Here is a 19,614-nt window from a genome sequence, read left to right as displayed (position 1 = left end):
TAGCAACTCATACTTCAAAATACTGACAGTTTATCAGATCCAGGGGACTGGGGCTGTTTTCCAGGACTCAGGTTGCCCACATAGCTTAAGATCAAAGGATTGCACTTAGCAGAAGGTTGGGGGGCACCATAATCCCTGCAGCAGCCACTCAGCTGAGCTGGGACCACACAGCTCAGCTTCTGCAGCACTGCAGCAGCTGGGGAAAAGCATTTCAGCCTCACCAAGCCCAAAGCATCAACAGAAATCCCTCTGGAGAAGAGCATTTTAAGTACAATTTGGAGAAGATCGGTCAGGTAGGAATCTGGATGACTTCAAGTATCTTCCAGACAGGTTTGTCAAAGGCAAAACTATTCATATTTTATGGAGCAATAAGGCCCCTTTTTGGGAACTAAATCTAGAAAACATGATTTTTTTCCATTTTCATATTATTTTTTCAAGTAGCTTCCTTTGTGCACTGTGATTGCAGAGTTAGACTGAGAAGATAAATACTAGCAGGATCAAGTCTCCAATTTTGTCAGGGATCACTGCTTGGGAGAACTTTTTCCTTAGTCAAATATAGAGCAGATAGGTTTAAAACTGTAGGAGAAGCTTTGAATTCTGAGTCAAAGACTCCTGACTGATGAGTTTATTTGAAAACCATACAGATTGCTCTCTTGTAAACCCTCAGTGAAGAAGGTGAGTGTATCTGATGTCTTTTTAGTGAGACAGAGAACTGATATTCCTTCCCAGCTGACATGAAGCTGCCTTTGTCACCCTCAGTGGGAAATCAGGTCCATTCACTGTTAATCCATGGGTTAAGTAGTTCAGCCCTATCCCCTGCTCTGCTATCAAAGGCCAAGGTGTTTACCTACCTCACATAGAGGGAGATGGGAACCATGGTGTTCAGAACAATGACGTATCCCCAAAAGTTGAGGAAGCCTCTGTAGGGAGGACTGAAGTCCTGTGCATCGTAGAGGTACCAGGAGGAGTTGCCAATCTGCTGCTCCCAGTAAGTGTGCCCGATGGCCAGGCCAGCTGACAGCAGGATCAGGACAACAAAAATCTACAGAGTACACAGAGACACCTCAGAAACAGTGCCTAAACTTGCATTCCTAAACTTGCATTCACTCTACTCACTTAAAATGAACTCAGACAGCTGAACTTTAAACAAAAAAAGCTTACAGTGTAGACCATGTAATTCATAAGGGAGTCGATTTTTGTCCTTTTAAATCTTGTCTTCCCACTATTCTTCATTATTTTTGTATCAGCACCTAGAAATAAAGATAAAAAAAGGAGGAATTACAACATATAAACAAGTGTTGGTGTTACTATTTTACAAGCCTGGGCCATAAAATACAGAAAACGTTATTTGATAAAGGTGTTATGCTTTTAGTCACTTAATACTACACATGTTCAATTCATAAATACCTGCAAATATGACCACTCCATGGCAGAAATCTGTATTCCTGATTTTACACCCACGTAATAAAATCTTATCAGTATCCAGTGGATAACCTGTGTTTCTCCAGAACAATGTTCCTGCAAACTTATCCAGTCTGTTATTAGGCTCTTCACACTCAATCATACCTAATAAATTTGGAGGAGAATAGGTTTAATGTGCAAGAGTTCAGTAAAAATGCAGTGAATTGTACCCACCACACAAGTAATCTTACTCCATAAGGTTCTTTTTTTCGAGAAAATGAGTGCTTTAAGTAAACAATCTCTTTGAAATGTAAGGTGTAAAAACACTCTTTCTCCCCCCTTTTTTTAAGCATTTGCAATTTTAGGATTGCTGCAAAATTCAGCTTGAGATAAAATTCTGTGAGAGGTCTCACTAAGAAAAGGGGTTCCTGCCCTCCAGGTTTCCAGAACGCTCACACAAAGCATCTAGATCAGGATGAGAAATTTGAAAAGGACAACAGGAGATATTTTCCTGGTCCAATCCCAACAGCAAACCAGTTTTTTTTAGCACAGCAAACACTCTTAAAGGGCTCCAACATCCCTGCTCAGGGTGCTGTAGCTCACTCCTGGCACAGGTCTCATCTCCAGAGCAGGTTTTGTGCAGAACCAGTTTCCTTTGGGCAATTTTCTTCCACTGCCTCCTGACAAAAGCCAGGAAGCCACCAGCTCCAGAATCACAAGCACCACTGGCAACGCTTCCATCCCCACCCAGGGTTTATTTACTTGGGCTGTAAACTGCCTGAGCAGCATTTGAATAAAAGAATAAAAGAATAAAACTGTACAAACCATTAAAGTCTGCCATCGCCCTCTCTTCTTGAAGGTGTCTGTGCGTTACCTCCAGGGCCATTTTGAATTTTAAGTTGGTCTCACTAAAAAGAAAGGATGAAAAAGGCCATTTTATTAAAAATGTGGGTGCAGGAAAGATGTTTGAACAAAGTTAAATTAAGCAAATCAATACATCACAGGTACCAGCCTCCTACAGGGGAGTAAAGGCAAAGCCATGGATTTGCATGGACACGAAGTGTTCATGAAGTTTGAAGTCATGGTTATTTGAAAGCAGTATTTAGTAACTGATACTGCTGAAAGCTCCAGCAGAGAACAAACCTTTTGCAACAGAAACAGGACCTTGTTTTGCTCGATGTTGTAAGTCACAACTTCTAAGATTACTAGATGACTCAGATATACCACTCATCCAGAAAAACTAACATCTCACCTCATTAGGTGAGGTCCCTGTCATTGCAGACCTCTCAAAGAGGATTCAGCACTAGTTTTTCTGATGACATGAACTGAAACAACATTTACAAAGCAACATGAGAGTAAAATTGATTTTAGCTAAGCTGTTTTTGTCAAAAACTCCCAAAGAAAAATATGTATGATTGTTTTCCCACTGACGGGGAACAGGACAAGTTTAAAATCCTAGGAAAGTCCAGGTTGGAAGAAACCTCTGGTAGTCACCAGTCTTTACATGGACAGAGCTTTACAGGTTTGGCTTAGCAAGTGACAAGTGGAGACTGTAACAGACACTTCTCACTCTTTTATCCAAATGAGTAACTTCTGGCTCAGTAAGCCAAATTGAAATCCAAGAAATCCTTAAACAGAGCCTTACCCATCCAGTTCAGCTGTCTCTACATAGCAAAGACTGTTTGGTTCTGAGCTGGATAGCAGCAAAATATCAGCCTAGAAAAACAAACAAAAAATTAAGCATCAAATAAATTCAAGTCAAGATTGATGCAGAACTCTGCAGAAACACACAACAAATCTATCTTAAGTACTTACAGGAACAAAAGCATTTTTCTTCAGACGAATTATATCACCAACTTTAATATCTTTCCATTTTGTGTTCTTGAACCTAACATGAAGATAATTTAATAATATTAGTATTTAATCTAGAACACTATGAACTCTATAAATCTTGCAGTATTAAATTTCCCTTGCTATGAAATCATTAAATCTTGGCAGGGTGTGTTTTTTTCTTTTGGGTAACTGCAATTTAGTTGGGGATCTCTAACTTAGAAGTCAAACTGCTTTTCCTCTTCACCTACGTATGAATTTCTGCCTTTCTCTCCAGAGAAGTTGCTCTTATTACTGATTTAGTGTTACAGAATTAAGTTTAAATTACTCCCTTGGGCAATTCTCCTTCATTTTCAATTAGGTTTTCACAGAGACATGGGAAATAATAAAGGACAAAATGCTGAACTTTCCCTGTCACCTGTGGCTAAAAATCTGTGATGAAACTCAGTAACAAGGCAGCAAACAGCAGTCACAGAGTGAAGAAGGAAACGGTACAAACCTTCCATCCCTGATGACCTCACACGTCCTGTTATTAACCTCATTGTCCATCCTGTGACGAGCCTGAAAAGCAGGAGTAGAGGTTGTGCTCCCTGCTGCGTGTCACAGTGAAAGAAATCACCAGCACTGGGTTGTTGGGGGTTTTTGCTTTTAATATTAACAAAAGATGTTTCTTACAATGTCATCCACTAGGTCTTTGACTGCAGTGATTCCCAGCACCAGGAGTAAGGGCACCAGTGTTGTGTACCATGACAGGGTTGTTATCTGGGGAATTGACTAAAAAAGACAGAAAGTATTATCTATCCCTCAAGGTCAACTTTGAGACATTTAATGGTGATCTGATTATAACATAAGAAAGAAAACCAACAGAAAGACAGAATTTTAAGTCAGGTTGTGAAGATGAACAGAAGTCTTGGAGGAGAGATTGAGCTTGCTGCTCTGCCTCAGCATCACCTCTTTAACAGTTGCATTTCTGTAAACATGGGCTTATTTTCTGCAGTACTTCAGAGAGAGTCCCCTGTGATTCCCTGACAGGATAGCACCCAAGCACCATAAGCATCATTCAGCTCAGTAGATCAGCACCCCAGGTTCACACACAGTTAGCATTCTCTCTGCCTTTCTTACCTGCAGAATAAGTAGAACGAGGAAATAGAAGTTGGCTGCTCTTTTAAACTGCTCAAACAGATTCAGTGGTAAAAAAGTGATAGGGTTGTACTTGTACGTCTTGATTGCATTTCCCTGGTGAAGAAAAGTAGATGTCATTCACAACAGCAGAGTCTTCTTCCCTTACAAATGTGCAATGCATGTTTTTAAGGAAAACATTTTACTAGGGTAATCCTTCCTATCAACTTGGTTAGAGTTGTACTTTTCCTCAACAGTTTAACATGGGCCATCATCTTAACAAAAAAAAGGCAAAAAAGGCCTATTTCACTGACATTAGCACAGCCCAAAAAGCATCTCAGACTAAAGCTTTGGCTACACTGATACTGCACAGCAGCAGCATAGAAAGGTTACAGCCTGTTCCCACAGATGACAGGGAGCTCATGGCACTGCCGGATGAGCACAGAGAGGAGGAGGAAACTTCCCTGCTCCCCTCCTCGTAGGCACCATTCTCTGTAATGCCTTCTGACATCACATTCCCTGCTCAACACAGGGTCTCACTGTCAGGGATATAATTGCTCTTGGGCATGAGACTACAAGTAGTAAAGGACTGTTAATTAGGCTTCTTCAGGAGGGACACTGGCAGACAAGCAAGGGTTACCTCTCAGGAGTGCCAGTCCCTACCTAGTCCAAGCATGAAGGATTCTCATTTCTTTAGCTCCACTTGTAGCATTTAATTATGAAATGTTCATTGTCACACCTGAAATAATCCCAGCTGCCCCAAGTCTGCAAGGCAGGTGTCTCAGCAGGGAGCCAGTGCAGCACAGATAAAGCCCAAGTGTCCCCCTGCAGTCTCAGCCTCTGTCACTCACAAGCAGCACCACACACAAGCATCCTAGCTTTACATCAAAAGTTCAAAAATTAGGACCAGGACAAAAAACAATTCAATCTTTTGTCCTGATAAATAAGGCTAAAATGTCTCCTTTATCACAGTCAGGTGTCTTTAGACAGTTTAAATGACCTGATATGCCCAAATGTCTATTTTTAAGGCTGTCCCTGACTACCTTAATCAGGGTATTGCCTGGTACTACACTGACACTTCTTGTATGAAAGGTGACCCTTTATGGGGACACCTGCAACAGTCACAGTTGAGTAACTAAAACTTGGCATTCAGACTGAGGACACCTGGCTTCTGATTCTCTACTTCATCTTAAAGAAGTATCTTGATAGCCTTGATTTTTCCACTCACAAACCCAAACCCCACCTTTGATGGCAAGCAAAGGAATCATCAGTTGTGGCTCTTACACAAACCAGCAGTGGCTGGGAAGGTCTCACTGAGATTAAGTATTCACCCTGACAAGTACTGTTAGCACACAACTGAGATAAAGAAAACTTACTGCATATTTGCTTCTTTTGAAACACAGAAAAACTGTTCTCTTAAACTGGGGCTGCTCGTAGAAGCGTTCATCATTGGCTTTAACTTGCCAGCTGCAGTCTGGAAGAGACCAAGCAGAATGGGTCAGCACCTCATAATAAACATAAACAGAGGGGGACAAATCTGCCAGTTTCAGGTTTTCTCTTTCCATCTTTTAAAGGTACTTTCAGTTGAAACAAGACTGGGAGCTGCTTTTTAGTACTTTGTCTACAAAAGGGTTTTCCAGAAGTTTTCAGGCTATTTGTTTTTCCTAGGGGCAGGTATTTCAGTGTGCCAAGAGTCTGCTGAAGTCCAGTTACTCCTTGTTTTCTATCATGTGTTTCTACCTAGTATCTTCCTTTCTATTCCTCTTCCTGCACAGACTATGGGATACTCAGGAATGGGCTGGTGATTCCCAGGAACATATTTTTCTCTAATTCTCACCATGGTAGTGTTCTCAAAAGTTCTGTTCTTATTCTATGTGTCTGCTCTCTCCATGGGATTTTACCAAAGTTTTGTGTATTTTATGAGCAGCCTTCATCACTCTGGTTAGCCTAAATCCTACAAAGTCCATCTTTACATGGAGTTCATCTGGGGACATAGACAGCTTTTGTCTGACCACTGTTACTGTCAGAATGCCTCCTGCTGTCAGGTTCTTTTCCATGCCCCCCTTTTCCCAGGCCACCTCCTTCCCACAAGTCAGGCCCTGCCCACATCAAAGAAACTCCCCTCCGAATTCCTTCAGCAAGTTCTTCAGATGATTCCCAGCAGCTCTTTGCCTGCCTGGGAAGGATGAGGCAGAGGACATTTTGCAATCCAGTTTTCCTGACTCATCAGCCAAGTATCTCCCCCTTTTCTCTGACCCACAGTAATTGTCCTTAATGGGTGCTCCTCTTGGTTTCATGGGCTCCTCGTGACCTGGGCACATCCAGCACTGTGGAATATGGATGGGCTGAAACTCCCTGAGGCAGAGGTGTGGGGACTGGCACCCACTGCCAGGGCCCTGGGGAAGCAGGAGTGAAGGTGCTCCAGGGCTGCTGTGAGGTAGGAATGACTGATAAGGCTGATTAACTCAAACCCAGAGAAGCTGTCCCATCCCTGGAAGTGTTTAAGGCCAGGTTGGATGGGGCTTGGAGCAACTTGGGCTGGTGGAAAGTGTCCCTGTTTATGCAGGGGGGTCAGAACTGCCTGATATTTAAGGTCACTTCCAGCCCAAACCAGACTGTGAACCCATGATATCCAGGATCTCTGGGACCACACAACTTTCATTTCCAGCATCCTGGTTGCAAAAATTTGGCTGTAAAATTTGAGGTGATCAACTGTTCCCTGTTGCCACATGAATAGGAAATCTGTACATATTAAACAGGCAGTGGCTAAATAAAAAGTACTCACATTGCAACACTGAGAAGAAGGTACTTAGGGGAGTTACAGACTTTCCTTGGACAAAGGCTAGGAACAGGTATGTCTAAAACAAGCCAAAGAGGTTGCTCCTGTTTATGTTCCCGTGCTGGCAGCAGCACACAGACTGTCTCCAGGGGTTTCTCTGAACTCCTGCTACTCACCCAACCTTTCTGTGAGCCTGAAACCACTGCAAATAAAGTCAGGAGGCTACAAAGCTAGCAATGAAGATGAAAGATAATCTGTGCAAGACTTAGAAAGCAGAAATACATGCAAACCAGCTGACAAAACACAGCGAAGCTGCTTATGCTGGCTCAGGTCTCCAGATGATGGAGAAGACAGGGATCTGAGGTTCCATGGAGCAGTTCTCAGACCACAGGCTATGTACACCTTGTGCCTGCCTTAATTAGGACGAGGTCACCCTGCAGCTTTACGCAATGAGCAGTGGCAGAGAGGTCTGGCTGCAGATGGGAATGAAGCTGGTTATCATTCTGCCCTTTGTTAAACTGCATTGCCATCAATTACTCCTCCACAGCTCCAGATGAGCCATTCCAAATCCTACCCCACCAACCAGCACAAACATCAAACTGATCCATGCTCAGCTCAGCCTCTGCATTCAGCATCCTTTGCTCCCCAAGCCCAGATTCTGTCAGGTTACCTCTCCTCAGAGTCTCCCTTCCCTCGTGGGTGCCTCTGCTGCTGGGGCTGTGTCCTGGCTCAGCCCCAGGCTGATGATTCTCCAGCTCGTCCTCCGTCTCATCGTCACTGTACGGCATCACTTCATCGTTGGGCTGGGAGTCCTCATCCAAGGTGGTCTCTGAATCCCTTTCTGAGATCATCCTGCTGGTGTCCTGCCAGCATTTCATGCAAATCAAGGAAAGGAGTTAGTGTAGCAATTGCTGGCAACCAGGGCTGTGATCTCACTCTGTTGATTCTGGTCACCAGAAGCCACATTTAAACCAGTTTCCCTGGGAGAGCACTGAGGAGGGGCTGGGTTTTCCATCACAGACCAAGTCATGAGGTCCTTATTTTCACAGCCCTTCGTCACCATTCTGCTCTGTGTAATTAATTACACGTGCTCACACGCCAGCCCTGGGAACACCCTGTGCTCCTGGCACAGCACACCTTGAGTGGGGAGAGGAACCTGGGAGCCTGCAGACACCTGGCAGGGCCAGCACCAGGCACTCAGCAGAGCAAGCCACACCATCGGGGGCCCCTCCAACCCAGTCTCTCCCAAACCACCCCTCACCTCCTGTCCCCTCTCCAAAGGTTACTCCTCATTGCAAGTCCTGGTGTCCAAAGGCCCCAGGAAGTTTATCACAAGTTTGTGGCTCAGCACACAAGAGCAGACAGTGGATGGAAGCTGTGATGCACACCTCTGCCTCAAGTACTTCAGAATGTGCAAGTGCTTCCCAGCCCTCGAGCACCAGCAGGTGATCTCCCAGCTTGGGATCTTCCCTTGCCATGAAGTTTATGTCAATTATAGCTCTGGGAAATCTCCCAGTGTTGCTGTGAGTTGGGCTGCTGCAGCTGGCTGAGCTCAGACAGGAGCAGGATGTGCAGCAGGGGATCCCTGCTTCCTCCAGCATTTTAAATCTCTGAGATATCTTCTCCAGCTTAAGGTATCTGCTGCAACAGACATCATCCCATTAACTGCTTGTAAACAGAGCCCAGCAGCCATCTACTCACATGCAACTCCCCTCCAACCAGCACCTACAAATGGGCTGACACCAAACCCTGGCAATATCCGCACTGGTTTCTATTTTTGCCAAGCCAAATGCTCTCCCATCTTTAATATCTCTTATAAGAGAGATATAAATATTACATGAGCACTTAATATGCTACTCAAATGGCACGACTGCTGGCTGGGAGCCCAAAGCCTGCAGCACTCAGGAGCCACAGCACTGTGCTGTTTCAAGTCTGGCAGGTTACAAAATAAACCAAAACCACCAGGTATCATGTGAAAGCACGTTCTGATAGAATATGAATTCATATAACTTCTCCCATGACCCACTCAAGCTGCTCGAAGCTGTTCACTGATGCAATTAGCCAGGGATATGACAGGTAGGCACAGACATGGGTGTGGAACCTGAAACTTTTGTGAAAAGATCATTTATTTTCCTAAATAGCCTTGGAATTGGAGAGTTCACCTCATGACACAGGAGACTCAAGTTCAAACTCAGGCATCTGAATACCTCACTGTGGTATTTTGGTTTATTTCTCCTCTTTTTACCCCTTCTGTTCTTTCTCAGCTACCACCCCATCCCCAGACAATCTCATATTTCACCTAATAAAGAAAGGAAGAAAAGTATTAACCAGAAACCTGAATCAAAGATTTATCTCCAGAGCAACCTACTCATTACCAGCTGAGCCGTGGGGCCCAGGACAGCATGTACAGAACCATGGCAGGAACAGGTCCCTGATGCAATCCCCACTGTTCTCCTCTGCTGGTGGCAAGCAAGCCAGGGCCAGGCTCTGCACCCACATCTCTGCTTTGGGCTTACATACACTCAGACATTCTGGGGACTGAATGTCTGTTCAGGCAGAAGAAATTCCTTATGTTTTCAATCCCAAGCTGTTTGATGGTTGGACTCAGTGATCTGAGAGGTCTTTTCCAACCGTGGCAATTCTGTGATGGTGTGAGTATGAGACAAAGCCCTCTCATAGCAGGACATGACATTCAGATCCTCTCTGAAATAAATATAGAATACCCATAACTGCAGGAAGGTCTGCAGTAGCCATGGATTCTGCCCTGCTGATACGTGGGGGCTGCTGGGGGGGAGTGCTGAAGAGCCTTACATGTGCAGTCCTTAGAACAGAAAATACCACCAGACCTTGGAATCGTTCTCCCTCTGAGACAAACAAAACCAGCTCGTAGCCCCAGCACACACAGATTCAGCCTTTAGTCTATTAAACTTTACTCATTAACTGTTTAATGATTAATGAACTCATTAATCTTGCAAAGGGTTAAATGAGATGTCAAAAAAACCACTGCATTTGTTTCCTATTATAGATGCACAGTTAAATGGAAATACCTCAGATGCAAACAGAAGCAGCCTGTGCTGCTGGCTGCAGGAGACAGGGCAGGGATCTCAGGCAGTGTCTGCTGCATCCCTGCCCAGGGACCTCCAGGGACCTCCCCTCTGACATCCCCAGCAGCCTCCTGGGCAGCACTGCTCCTGCCTGCCCTGCACACAGCCTGTCCCTGGGGACCAGCACTGCCCGGGGACTGCCCAAGAGCCCCCAGCAAGGCAGGAGAGAGAGCAGAGAGGTGGTGTGGGGATGAAGGTGAAGGAGTCTGACAGTGACAGGGTGACAGAGAGGGTTAGAATTGAGTTTCTTGACACCTGGTCTGCATGAAAAGGGCTGGCTGGGGTGTCAGTGCCATGTCAGAAGTTCAGAGGAAGATGGGGAGTGATCAGGAGGTGAAAGAGGAGAAGGGAAGAACCGACAGCACCGAGCAGCAGAGGTGCCAGGTAGCAGGGGATGGGAAAACACATCCACCAGGATGCAGGATGGAGACAGCAGAAACCAAGGATCAATTACACATGGCAGGAAGAGAGGAGGCTCCGACTGATTTTTGGAGTAGTCACTATTCTGAGGAGGAAAAAAGGTACCACAAGTAACAAACCAAACCAAACCAAACAGGAAGGTAGAAAGGCTATGCCATGCAGGAGAAACACATTATTTATGAACAATGGTGAAATGAAATAAATCAATGGTCCCATCTTAAAAGGATCTCCTCTCAGAAGAGAGACAGACAATTTCTTATGTTCAGACCTGAGCTGAACTAACAAACACTTAAAAAACAGCCTTTCAAGTGAACAAAAAAAAGGGTTGGGTTTGCTGGAACTGGGAACAAAAATGTTTCAGACAATAGTTCACCACCTGGTTTTCCCTTTTCACAACAACATAACCTGAAATGAACACTGTTTTTATGGATCTTGCATTGAATAGACTAATCATACAGCTCAAACCAAATTTCTCTGAAAGAATTCTCTCTCCCATCAAGCTTAGATTCAAACAGTGATTAGTGATGTTTGAACATATGTGGTGGGAGAAAAAATAATGAGCAAAACAAAATTCCAGCACAAAAAACACTGAGCAGCTCCTCTCAGAGACAGAATGAGCATTTCCTAAAATGAGACCTACTCGGCTATCTGTAACATTCAAACCTTGAAGGATTCTGCTGCTGGGGGATCAAGCTCAGCAGCTGCAAAGGCAGAGAACTCCAGGCTGGCAGCACATTTACACACAAGTAACTTTCTGGCTGCTCATGCCTCAGGGCATGTACCAGCTAATTGGGAATAACTTAAACCTTGGGGGAAAAAAAAAAAAAAAGGAAAGGAAAAAAAAATAAAAAGAAAAACCAAAACCAAAACCAAACCAACAACACATTTATTGCACTTGTTTGAAGGCAGTAAACCACCACAACAAAAATAATCCTATTCTAAATTCTCTTCTGCATGTGGCACTGTTACAAGCCTGAGGAGCCCAAGGAGCATAACTTGAATGCTGCAGATCAGAAAATCAGATATTTATATTTATTGTGGACATGAAAACCTGGAATGTGAAGCAGAACAAGCCTAGCAGTCACACACCTGCCAGACATCAGCCCCTAAGAACAGAAGCACAGCCTGCAGCCTGCCCTCATCCCCTTAGCACATGGTTCTGCACAGCCATCTCACACCTTGGTGCAATGTGCAAGAGTTTCTCAAACCTTGCCACAGACCCTTGTTGAAGAACATAATAGCATCAATATTTTAAGAGTCATAAACCAAACTCAGTACAAGAAGCAAGCTCAGAGAGACCTTTGTGAACTACTTCAGGTCTCTGGAGTTAAAATAGGGCAAAAATGCTGCATCAAGATGCTTCACTGATATTTAAGTATGCGTTTAAAAAGAAAAGGAAATAAATTAAAAGCCTAATTCTAAGATATTATGGGTTTGTCCCACAGTTCTTCACTTCAGTAAGATTACAAGAGCCAACATTAAGTAGCAAAAACCGAACCAAACAAATAAACCCCAAACAACCAAATAACAAAGCCCAAAACAAACCAAAGCAAACCCCAGGTAAATGCAGAGCAGGTCCCTGCCACAGCCTCTCTCGGGCACCAGCTCTAATCCTGAGGGTGCCAGAGCTGCCCCAGCTCAGCAGCTGAATCATGAGCAGTTGCCAAGCCCTTTACCACGTAATGCAAACAGAAAGCTGTCAGGCTTCATGCTGTTGTGAAACAAAGAAATGTGGTTTGCCAAACTGATAGGGAAACAGTCCCCTCCATAAACCAGCAGAGCCCTGGCTGTAACACAGCAACACCAGTGTCCTGCTGGGTGAGAACATGCTGCAGTCTCACTGGAGGAACTCCATCAAACACTTCCCAGCCAGCACTCTGCCCAGAGATACCCTCTGCCTTGCCAGCAGAAGTGTTGCAATAGAGTAACAGGAAAAGAAAAAAAAAAGAATTGCTTTGAATTTCCATTCTCACCAATTTCCATGTTTTTAAAAACTTTCCTCTGCTTCCTAGATTTATTTCTTTACTGTGTGTCACAGGAGAAAGGAACAGTACAAACCCAAGCCTACTCAGAGGAGGACTGAATGTGCCCTTCCAAACCCAGCTAGAACTCCATGTCTAACATTCAGCTCTGGGGTGGGGGGTCCCCCAAGGACTCCTCAGCAGATGCACAATTACTTCAATTACATTTTCCACCAAAAGTCAGAAGTAATTGCTTGGCTATTTTCAGCTGTAGCACACTGTTCATCTTGCCAGTAACTGGGATTTTAAGCTAAAAAGGGATCATGAAACAAAGCCTGTTTAGGTCCACAGAGCAACAGGACTGCAATCCAAACGAGGAAAGGAAATGAGAGCCCCAGAGTACTGTGATGTCTCTATCAAAGCAGACATCTGCATCTGAGGCTCATTTTATGTCCTTTCTGACAACACAAATGTAAAGCAAAGTGTTCGATCCAGGTGACAATTTTGTAACCCTGACTGGGGCAAAGGGGCTCCCAAGGGCTGGGCAGGACATTCCTGTCCTCAGTGCAGCCAAATGCTTCAGCAGAGTATTACCCTTCATTAAAAATGTATTCATCAACTGATCTACCTGCAACAAGAGCTTCTACAAGGAAACAGGAAAATAATAAAACTGGATATACTTCCAAAACACAAGAGGCAGATCACATATTACTCATAAGAGATAGGATACTGATAACAAGTGGTGTTACTGGTAACAAGTGTATCAGCCCATCTTGCTGATCTTTATGATGCTTTTAGGGGAAAAGCAGTTACCTGAAACAACATGAATCAGCACAAACAGGCCACAGAAATAACCTGCAGACCAAATGCTGCTAAGCTTCCCTTGGAATGCCATGCAAATGAGAGGCTTCCAGCACACTGGTTTGTATTGATTTGTATAGCTGCTTCATACAGACATTTACCACACTGAATGACTGCCTGAAAATAACTGAACACCCCCAAATTACATCTTCAAGGGGAGTGAATGATTTCTATCAGCCATTTGTTCTGGAACACCCTCACAGGATGCCATGGCCCTGGTGAAGCCCAACTCTCAAAATGCTTTTGAGAAAGGCAACCTCAAGAGTTCAGGGAACCACTGGAAGTCCCCTGTGCCCTTGCCCACCTGAGGAAGGCTCCATCATGTACTTAGCAGTGGCCAAACTGAATCCCAAAGCCTCAGCCTCAGCTCCTCTAAACCAACCAAGAACACTTTGCACTAGGCAAAAACCCACGACCTATAGTTCAGAGTGTATCACACACAGTGTGTGCCCTTCAGCACCCCCAGTGCTCCTGCTGGCTGTGGGAAAGGCCCCTGCTTGCTGCCTGCACAGCTGATCCCAGCTCCTGGTGATGCTGCAGGGATACATCCCAACTCCTGGTGATGCTGAGGGACAAGCTGAGAGCTCACACCATGCACAGCAAATGGGTCAGCTTGCAGCCAGGCATCATGAGGAGATAATCAGAGGTTTGCATGTCTGTCAGAGCTCCCAGAGCTCAGCAATTGCACCTACACCACAGACATCCTGGGTCAGGCATGCAGTTCTGGACTAAATGTGCTCAAACCACACTGGAGAGCCCAAGATAATCAAAAGTGAGGTAGAGGGGAAACAAACTCCTGACCCTACACATCTTCATTGCACTGTGACCCTGGAGAAAGTTCCCACATTGAAACTGCCAACACATGCCTCACATGAGGTGAAAAAGGTTAAAGTGATTAAAATATGGCTGCAGATAAAATGCTGATGGTGAAGGAGTACACCTAGACAAGCCCACACAGCAGGCCCCGTGTCATGCCTGATGAGTCCAACATCTTCACCACAGAGCAGAACCACAAAAGATTCAAACAGTGCCTGTGGAGACTCAACCTATCACTGAGTATGAGAAATCCCTGGGGAGCCAGTTCTGTAAGCAACAGGTTTTATATGAGTTAGCTTGTTTTTATCATCTGCTGCTGTTTTACACACACATGTGTGTATAAACACACAACTTTGTAATTGTATCTAAGTATATGTATTTTGATTCACAACAGTACCTCATTTCACACTTACAAAAGAAGTTGTTTCCAGCCATTTGAGGCCACAAATCATGCAGAGGCTACTTAGAATTTAGTCTCAATAACAGAGGTTCACTTCACTTCACTTTTCACATGCATTAGCATCAAAAAGTGCCCATATTGTGTCTTTTGATTGGAAATAATGCAGCTTACTCAATCTGCACACTGACAAAGCATGAGCAGTAACAGCAGCTGTAACATCCACCAGACAAAGCAGACCTGAAGCTGGTTAACTCTCGTGAATAATTGATTTCTGCTTATCTCCCTTCACCACAGATTTTGAAATATTAGCACCAGGATAAAAATCTGGGAATGCCACAGTGCAGACAAGTGATGTTTGTGTACACAGCTGTACGATCAGATGCCCACAGTGCTTCACTCAAAGCTTTCACATTATGTTTATCAGCTCACCCATGTCTGAAGTGGGAAAAGAGAGGTGTTGTAATGGTGCAGAATAAGGATGCTGGAGACACAGACAAAAGCAAAACTTGCCCTGTTATTCCCCAGTGTATAAACAAACTGCCCTGGCAAACCCTGTGGCTGCTCAGAGGTGCCTCTCACTGCACTGGGAGGCAGCTGCAGAGCGTCTCCCAGCTCCTCCTGCAACTGGAAACACCCTCACCCAGCCTCACACCATGGAGCCAGGGCAACCACTCATTAAAAAAGGTGTTTCCAAAGAGGTGTTTCAGCTCTAGCTCTTTAACTGTGAGGATCAAGAACTTACTGACCTGGACTGCTTCCAGCTCCAAGGGATTTTGTTACTGGCATCAAGCAGAGCCAACCCTGTGAAATCCCCAGATTTCTTTCACAAGGAATCAACTCCAGAGCCTTTCTGCATGCCTTAATGACCCTAATTACCCACACTGCCAGCACCAGTGGAGAACTCTAACACTTTGGTACCACCAAGCTCTGTGAAATCTTGCTTTCTCCAAAAGCTCTTTCCAAACTTGGTTGAAGGGAAGTGGCAGTTTCTCCACTGAACACGCTGAAGCCCCAGCCAAACAAGCTGAGGCACCAAACCTCTGAAACCCTCTGGAGAGAGGGAGTTCAGTTTTGTGCTGTTGACAGATGTCCAAGACCAATCTTAGGGGAAAAAAAAGAAAAATGGAAAAGCCCACCACCAGAGTATCACCAGGGGAAACTGAAGACATGGGGAACACCAGCTTCCAAATGCTTTCTCTCCTAATGCTTCCCAGCAATTTAACTGAAAATACCAATAACAAGAGACCCATAGCCTCCAGTCCAAGTTGCCTGAGGCTAAGTGAGGATGGTTGAAGAGGGGCCACATGCAGAAACAAAATAATAATTTTACCCATTATCTGCACTAGGTTTTTTCATTAACAGATATGCAGACTCTCCATCATTTAAAGTCCAAGTCAGGGCAATTTATCTCTGAAGAAGACAATAAAGTTGGTAACCTTTGTTCAATCTGTAGGCTCCAGTGTACTCTGAAGGGGTTTCAACCTGACTTTTAATAGAGATTGTTACCTTGCTTTTCAAGGTTCATGTTATAAAACAACATAACTTTATTTCAGAATAGGAAAAAAAGAATTGGTTTTGTGCATAGATAAACTGCATTGTTTGGGATGGAAGATTTTTGGAACTTCTAAATAGTTTTTCTTGCCAGATATTACCATCCCCCATCAGATCCAGCAGATATCTTTAACTGTAAAAAAAATAAAGGTTACTTCCTGCCAACAAGGCTGGAGATTACACAGTAATACACCTTTTGTCTGTCTGCATCTAGAGAGACTTTCCTTAACTGACCTTTCTCCAAAGCAGCTTGTGACTGACCCAAGAGGCTCCCCAGGTGTGTGCTGCAGCTCAAGGGTCCCCTGTGTCCAACTTTAAATTAGGCTCCATCTGTAAAGAAACAATGTCAGAAAACATTTCTTGGCTGATTTCCACCCTGTGAGACCATGTGCAATAACAACAGAAGATTTCTTTTAGGTGATAGTTATGTTAATTTTCCTTGCTTAGCAAAAAGAGAGATTTCTGGTTAGTTCTTCAAACCCAGTCCCCCCCCCCCATCTCTTCTTCCTCCTCTCAGGCAGAAACTAAACACACTGCTGATACAGAATAATTTTATAAGCTTCCCAAAAAGCAACAGTGCACCAGCAGTGCCCTCTCACAGAGCACAGCAGCTCCAAAGCAGAGCTGAGAGCTCATGCACCCTCAGACTCTGACAGATACAATAAGAGGCATGTTCTTCACCCCTGACAAGTGCAGAAACACAGAGAGGTTAAGTGATTTGCCCTAGGCCATGAGGTAAGTCACAGATGGAGCTGGGGTTAGGTTTCAGAAGCTCCTGGCTAATATCCTGCATTCAATTACATCTGCACAAAGCATCTCATTTAACAGGGGCCAGATAAAGGAAACAGCCAAGGATAACATTAACCCCCCTTATAATTAAACAAAAACAAACAGCTCCCCATATTTCAATGCAGGTAGCACGTTACTCTCAGACCCAATAGCATTACCTATGCCACCAAAATAAAGGCCACAGCAAAAAAAGACCACAGAAAATAAGCTTTAGCCAGTTTAAATAGAGGACTTGAATGCAAAGACAGCAAGTGGTTTTTTGAATTCATCATCATAAACTGCAAATCAAGGCACCAGAGCATTCCCAGTCTGTTTCACAAGGGAAAATTAAATTAAGATAACTGTTTAGAAGTGACCAAAAATAATCTGCATGATACCTCCAAGTTAACAAACACAGGTCTGTGAAAGATATGCTCTAATGTGAACAACAGTAACAGCAATGCAGAAGCTGACAAAGAACACAAAATGACCAAATACCACTTGACACCTGAACCAGACTTTGAAAAGAAGACAAATAAAAGAAGCAGAACCACACAGAAAACTGAGAGCCAATCTGAGCCACTTCTGCAGGGAGTTAAACCCAAGAACTCTGGCAGCAGCTACAGGGGTAGGGACTGTTCAAGAACCAGGCTGGCTGTTGGTCCCCCCAACTCACCCAGGGCACTCTCAGGTTCTCTTCAGACCCCCCACCAAACACACCAGATAAAAGCCACCACACTGTTACTCATTACCAGAAACTATTTACTGCCAGCAGCTCCCTGTACTGTATGCCTTCTTCAGTTTCAAAACGTTTCTGCTGACATTCAAGCCAGTGGAGAAATGCTTCATTAGCTGCTCTATTTAATGCAGTTCCCTCCAGACCCTAAGAGAAGGGATGCTGTTTAAGCTATAGACACAAAGCAGTAGGGAACACAACTGAGTTACTGATATCTGTGGGGTCACAAAACGCTTTTCATCCCCCAAGTGGGTGCCCAACCACACAAGTGACTTTTCTGATATTTTTCTGCTGCAGAGTTTTGACAGTTCTTTAATACTGACACCTCCTCCTGCCCTACAGGCTGTACACACACTGACTGATGAGTGATCACCCCACAGCCATGGGAGATATTTTCCTCGTTTATAGACACAGGGCAGGGGGGCAGAGGAAGAAAAGCAAGCACAGAAGCACAGCACCTAGCCCAGGGCCACAAAAACAGGTCAGCAACCAGCGGTATCTGCCAGAGCACTTGTTACTCTGTGCCTTACCTCCCTGCAAAGCTTTATCCTCCCTTTCACCCGGCGGTCCAGCCTGAGGAGCTTCGGTGGCAAGTCTGACGATCAGCTGAGGCACATCTCTGCGTGTGGGAGAGAGAGAGAGACTCAAATCACTGCAGGGTTCCCATCGAAACCTGCTGTCCCCACGCGTGACCAGAACCCCTCAGGTGTGCGGGACCGACCGGCAGACACACATGGCGGTCCCGCACCCCCTGTCCCGCACCCGGGCCGGGCAGGGAAGGTGCAAAGGCCTCACCTGGCAGACGGATCCGTCCTCCCTCCCTTTTCCCCTCCCTCCCTCCCTCCCTTCCAGCGGCCGCCTCAGGGTCCCCGGCCGAGGCCGCTCTCTTCTGAATGAATATTTAATAGTTTCAATGCTCATTGCGCTCCTGGACCTCCCCAGCCCAATGGAAGAAGAGCTGGCCCGGGGCTCAGCCCCGCCCGTCCGCAGCCCGCGGCAGAGCCCTAGCAGCCGCCTTCACACCCCGAGCCCCCGCCTGCTCCCGATCCCGCCGTTTCGGCTCTGGCACCTCCCGGCCGAGCGACGGCGGCTCCCGGGGGATACTTTGACAAACAAAATGGTTTCGGGTCGGCCCCGGTGCCGGCGCTCACCCCTCCTGAGGCAGCGGGGGCGGTTCCTGGCGGGGCCGTGCCCCGGAGCCCCGGCCCTCACCGCCACCGAGCGCTCCGGGGGACGATGGGGCAGCCCGGGCCCGCCCCGCTCCCGGTTCCGCCGTCTCCCCGGCCCTCCCCGCCTGCGCTTCCCGGCCCGGCACCCGCCTCTCCGGGCTCGGCCACCGCCCGGGGTGCAGCCGAGGGGAGCAGCGGGGCCCCAGCCCGCCCTCCGGCAGCACCTGTGGGCGCGGGTCCCGCCGCTCGCTCGCTCGCTCTCTCAGGGCCCTCTCCCGCCAGCGACCGCCCCGCTCCCGCCCGGTGTCCCCGCGGCAGCCGCCGTCAGACCGGACAAACGGGTTCCCCCACTTGTCCGGGCCGGCCCAGCCGCGCAGGAGGAAGGGAGGGGCCGCTCGGGCCCCGGACCTGTCCCGGTGCCTGTCCCCGTCCTGACCAGGCACGGCCGCACCCGGCACACAGGGGAGTACCGGCCGGAACCCTACCCCGGGTGAGGACCGCGCCGGGCCCTGAGCAGCACCCGCTCCCCCTGTGAGGGGCTGGGAAAGGTGCAGCCCTGCGGAGAGTCCCCAGGCGGGGCGGGACCGGCGGCAGTTCACAGAGAGGGGCTGCGGAGGGAGCAGGGACGGGACACGGAGGGGGGGGAAGCTGAATGGTGAGGGGGAAATGTTGTTGGGGGTAATGGAGAACAAAAGGGAT

General features: G+C 46.2%; 1 protein-coding gene across 1 annotated transcript in view; it reads right to left on the bottom strand.

Moving 5' to 3' along the window:
- Nucleotides 1-19,377, bottom strand: part of ATP8B1 (ATPase phospholipid transporting 8B1) — a 31,951-nt gene extending 12,574 nt beyond the window's left edge. The window contains exons 1-14 of the mRNA XM_030468018.1: nt 19,140-19,377; nt 18,277-18,365; nt 16,477-16,572; nt 7,800-7,992; nt 5,727-5,824; nt 4,354-4,467; nt 3,907-4,005; nt 3,731-3,792; nt 3,217-3,289; nt 3,047-3,117; nt 2,227-2,309; nt 1,408-1,566; nt 1,162-1,250; nt 852-1,042 (exon numbers count right to left, since the gene is read on the bottom strand). Of these exons, the coding sequence (XP_030323878.1) occupies nt 852-1,042; nt 1,162-1,250; nt 1,408-1,566; nt 2,227-2,309; nt 3,047-3,117; nt 3,217-3,289; nt 3,731-3,792; nt 3,907-4,005; nt 4,354-4,467; nt 5,727-5,824; nt 7,800-7,980 (1,220 nt within the window). The 5' untranslated portion in view covers nt 7,981-7,992; nt 16,477-16,572; nt 18,277-18,365; nt 19,140-19,377. The remainder of the gene's footprint in view (nt 1-851; nt 1,043-1,161; nt 1,251-1,407; nt 1,567-2,226; nt 2,310-3,046; nt 3,118-3,216; nt 3,290-3,730; nt 3,793-3,906; nt 4,006-4,353; nt 4,468-5,726; nt 5,825-7,799; nt 7,993-16,476; nt 16,573-18,276; nt 18,366-19,139) is intronic.
- Nucleotides 19,378-19,614: the final 237 nt, after the last annotated feature.

The sequence above is a fragment of the Calypte anna genome, chromosome Z (assembly GCF_003957555.1).
Source record: "Calypte anna isolate BGI_N300 chromosome Z, bCalAnn1_v1.p, whole genome shotgun sequence".
Lineage (NCBI taxonomy): Eukaryota > Metazoa > Chordata > Aves > Apodiformes > Trochilidae > Calypte > Calypte anna.
The sequence above is the reverse complement of the archived record's forward strand: the minus strand, read 5'-3'. Positions and strand labels throughout refer to the sequence as shown.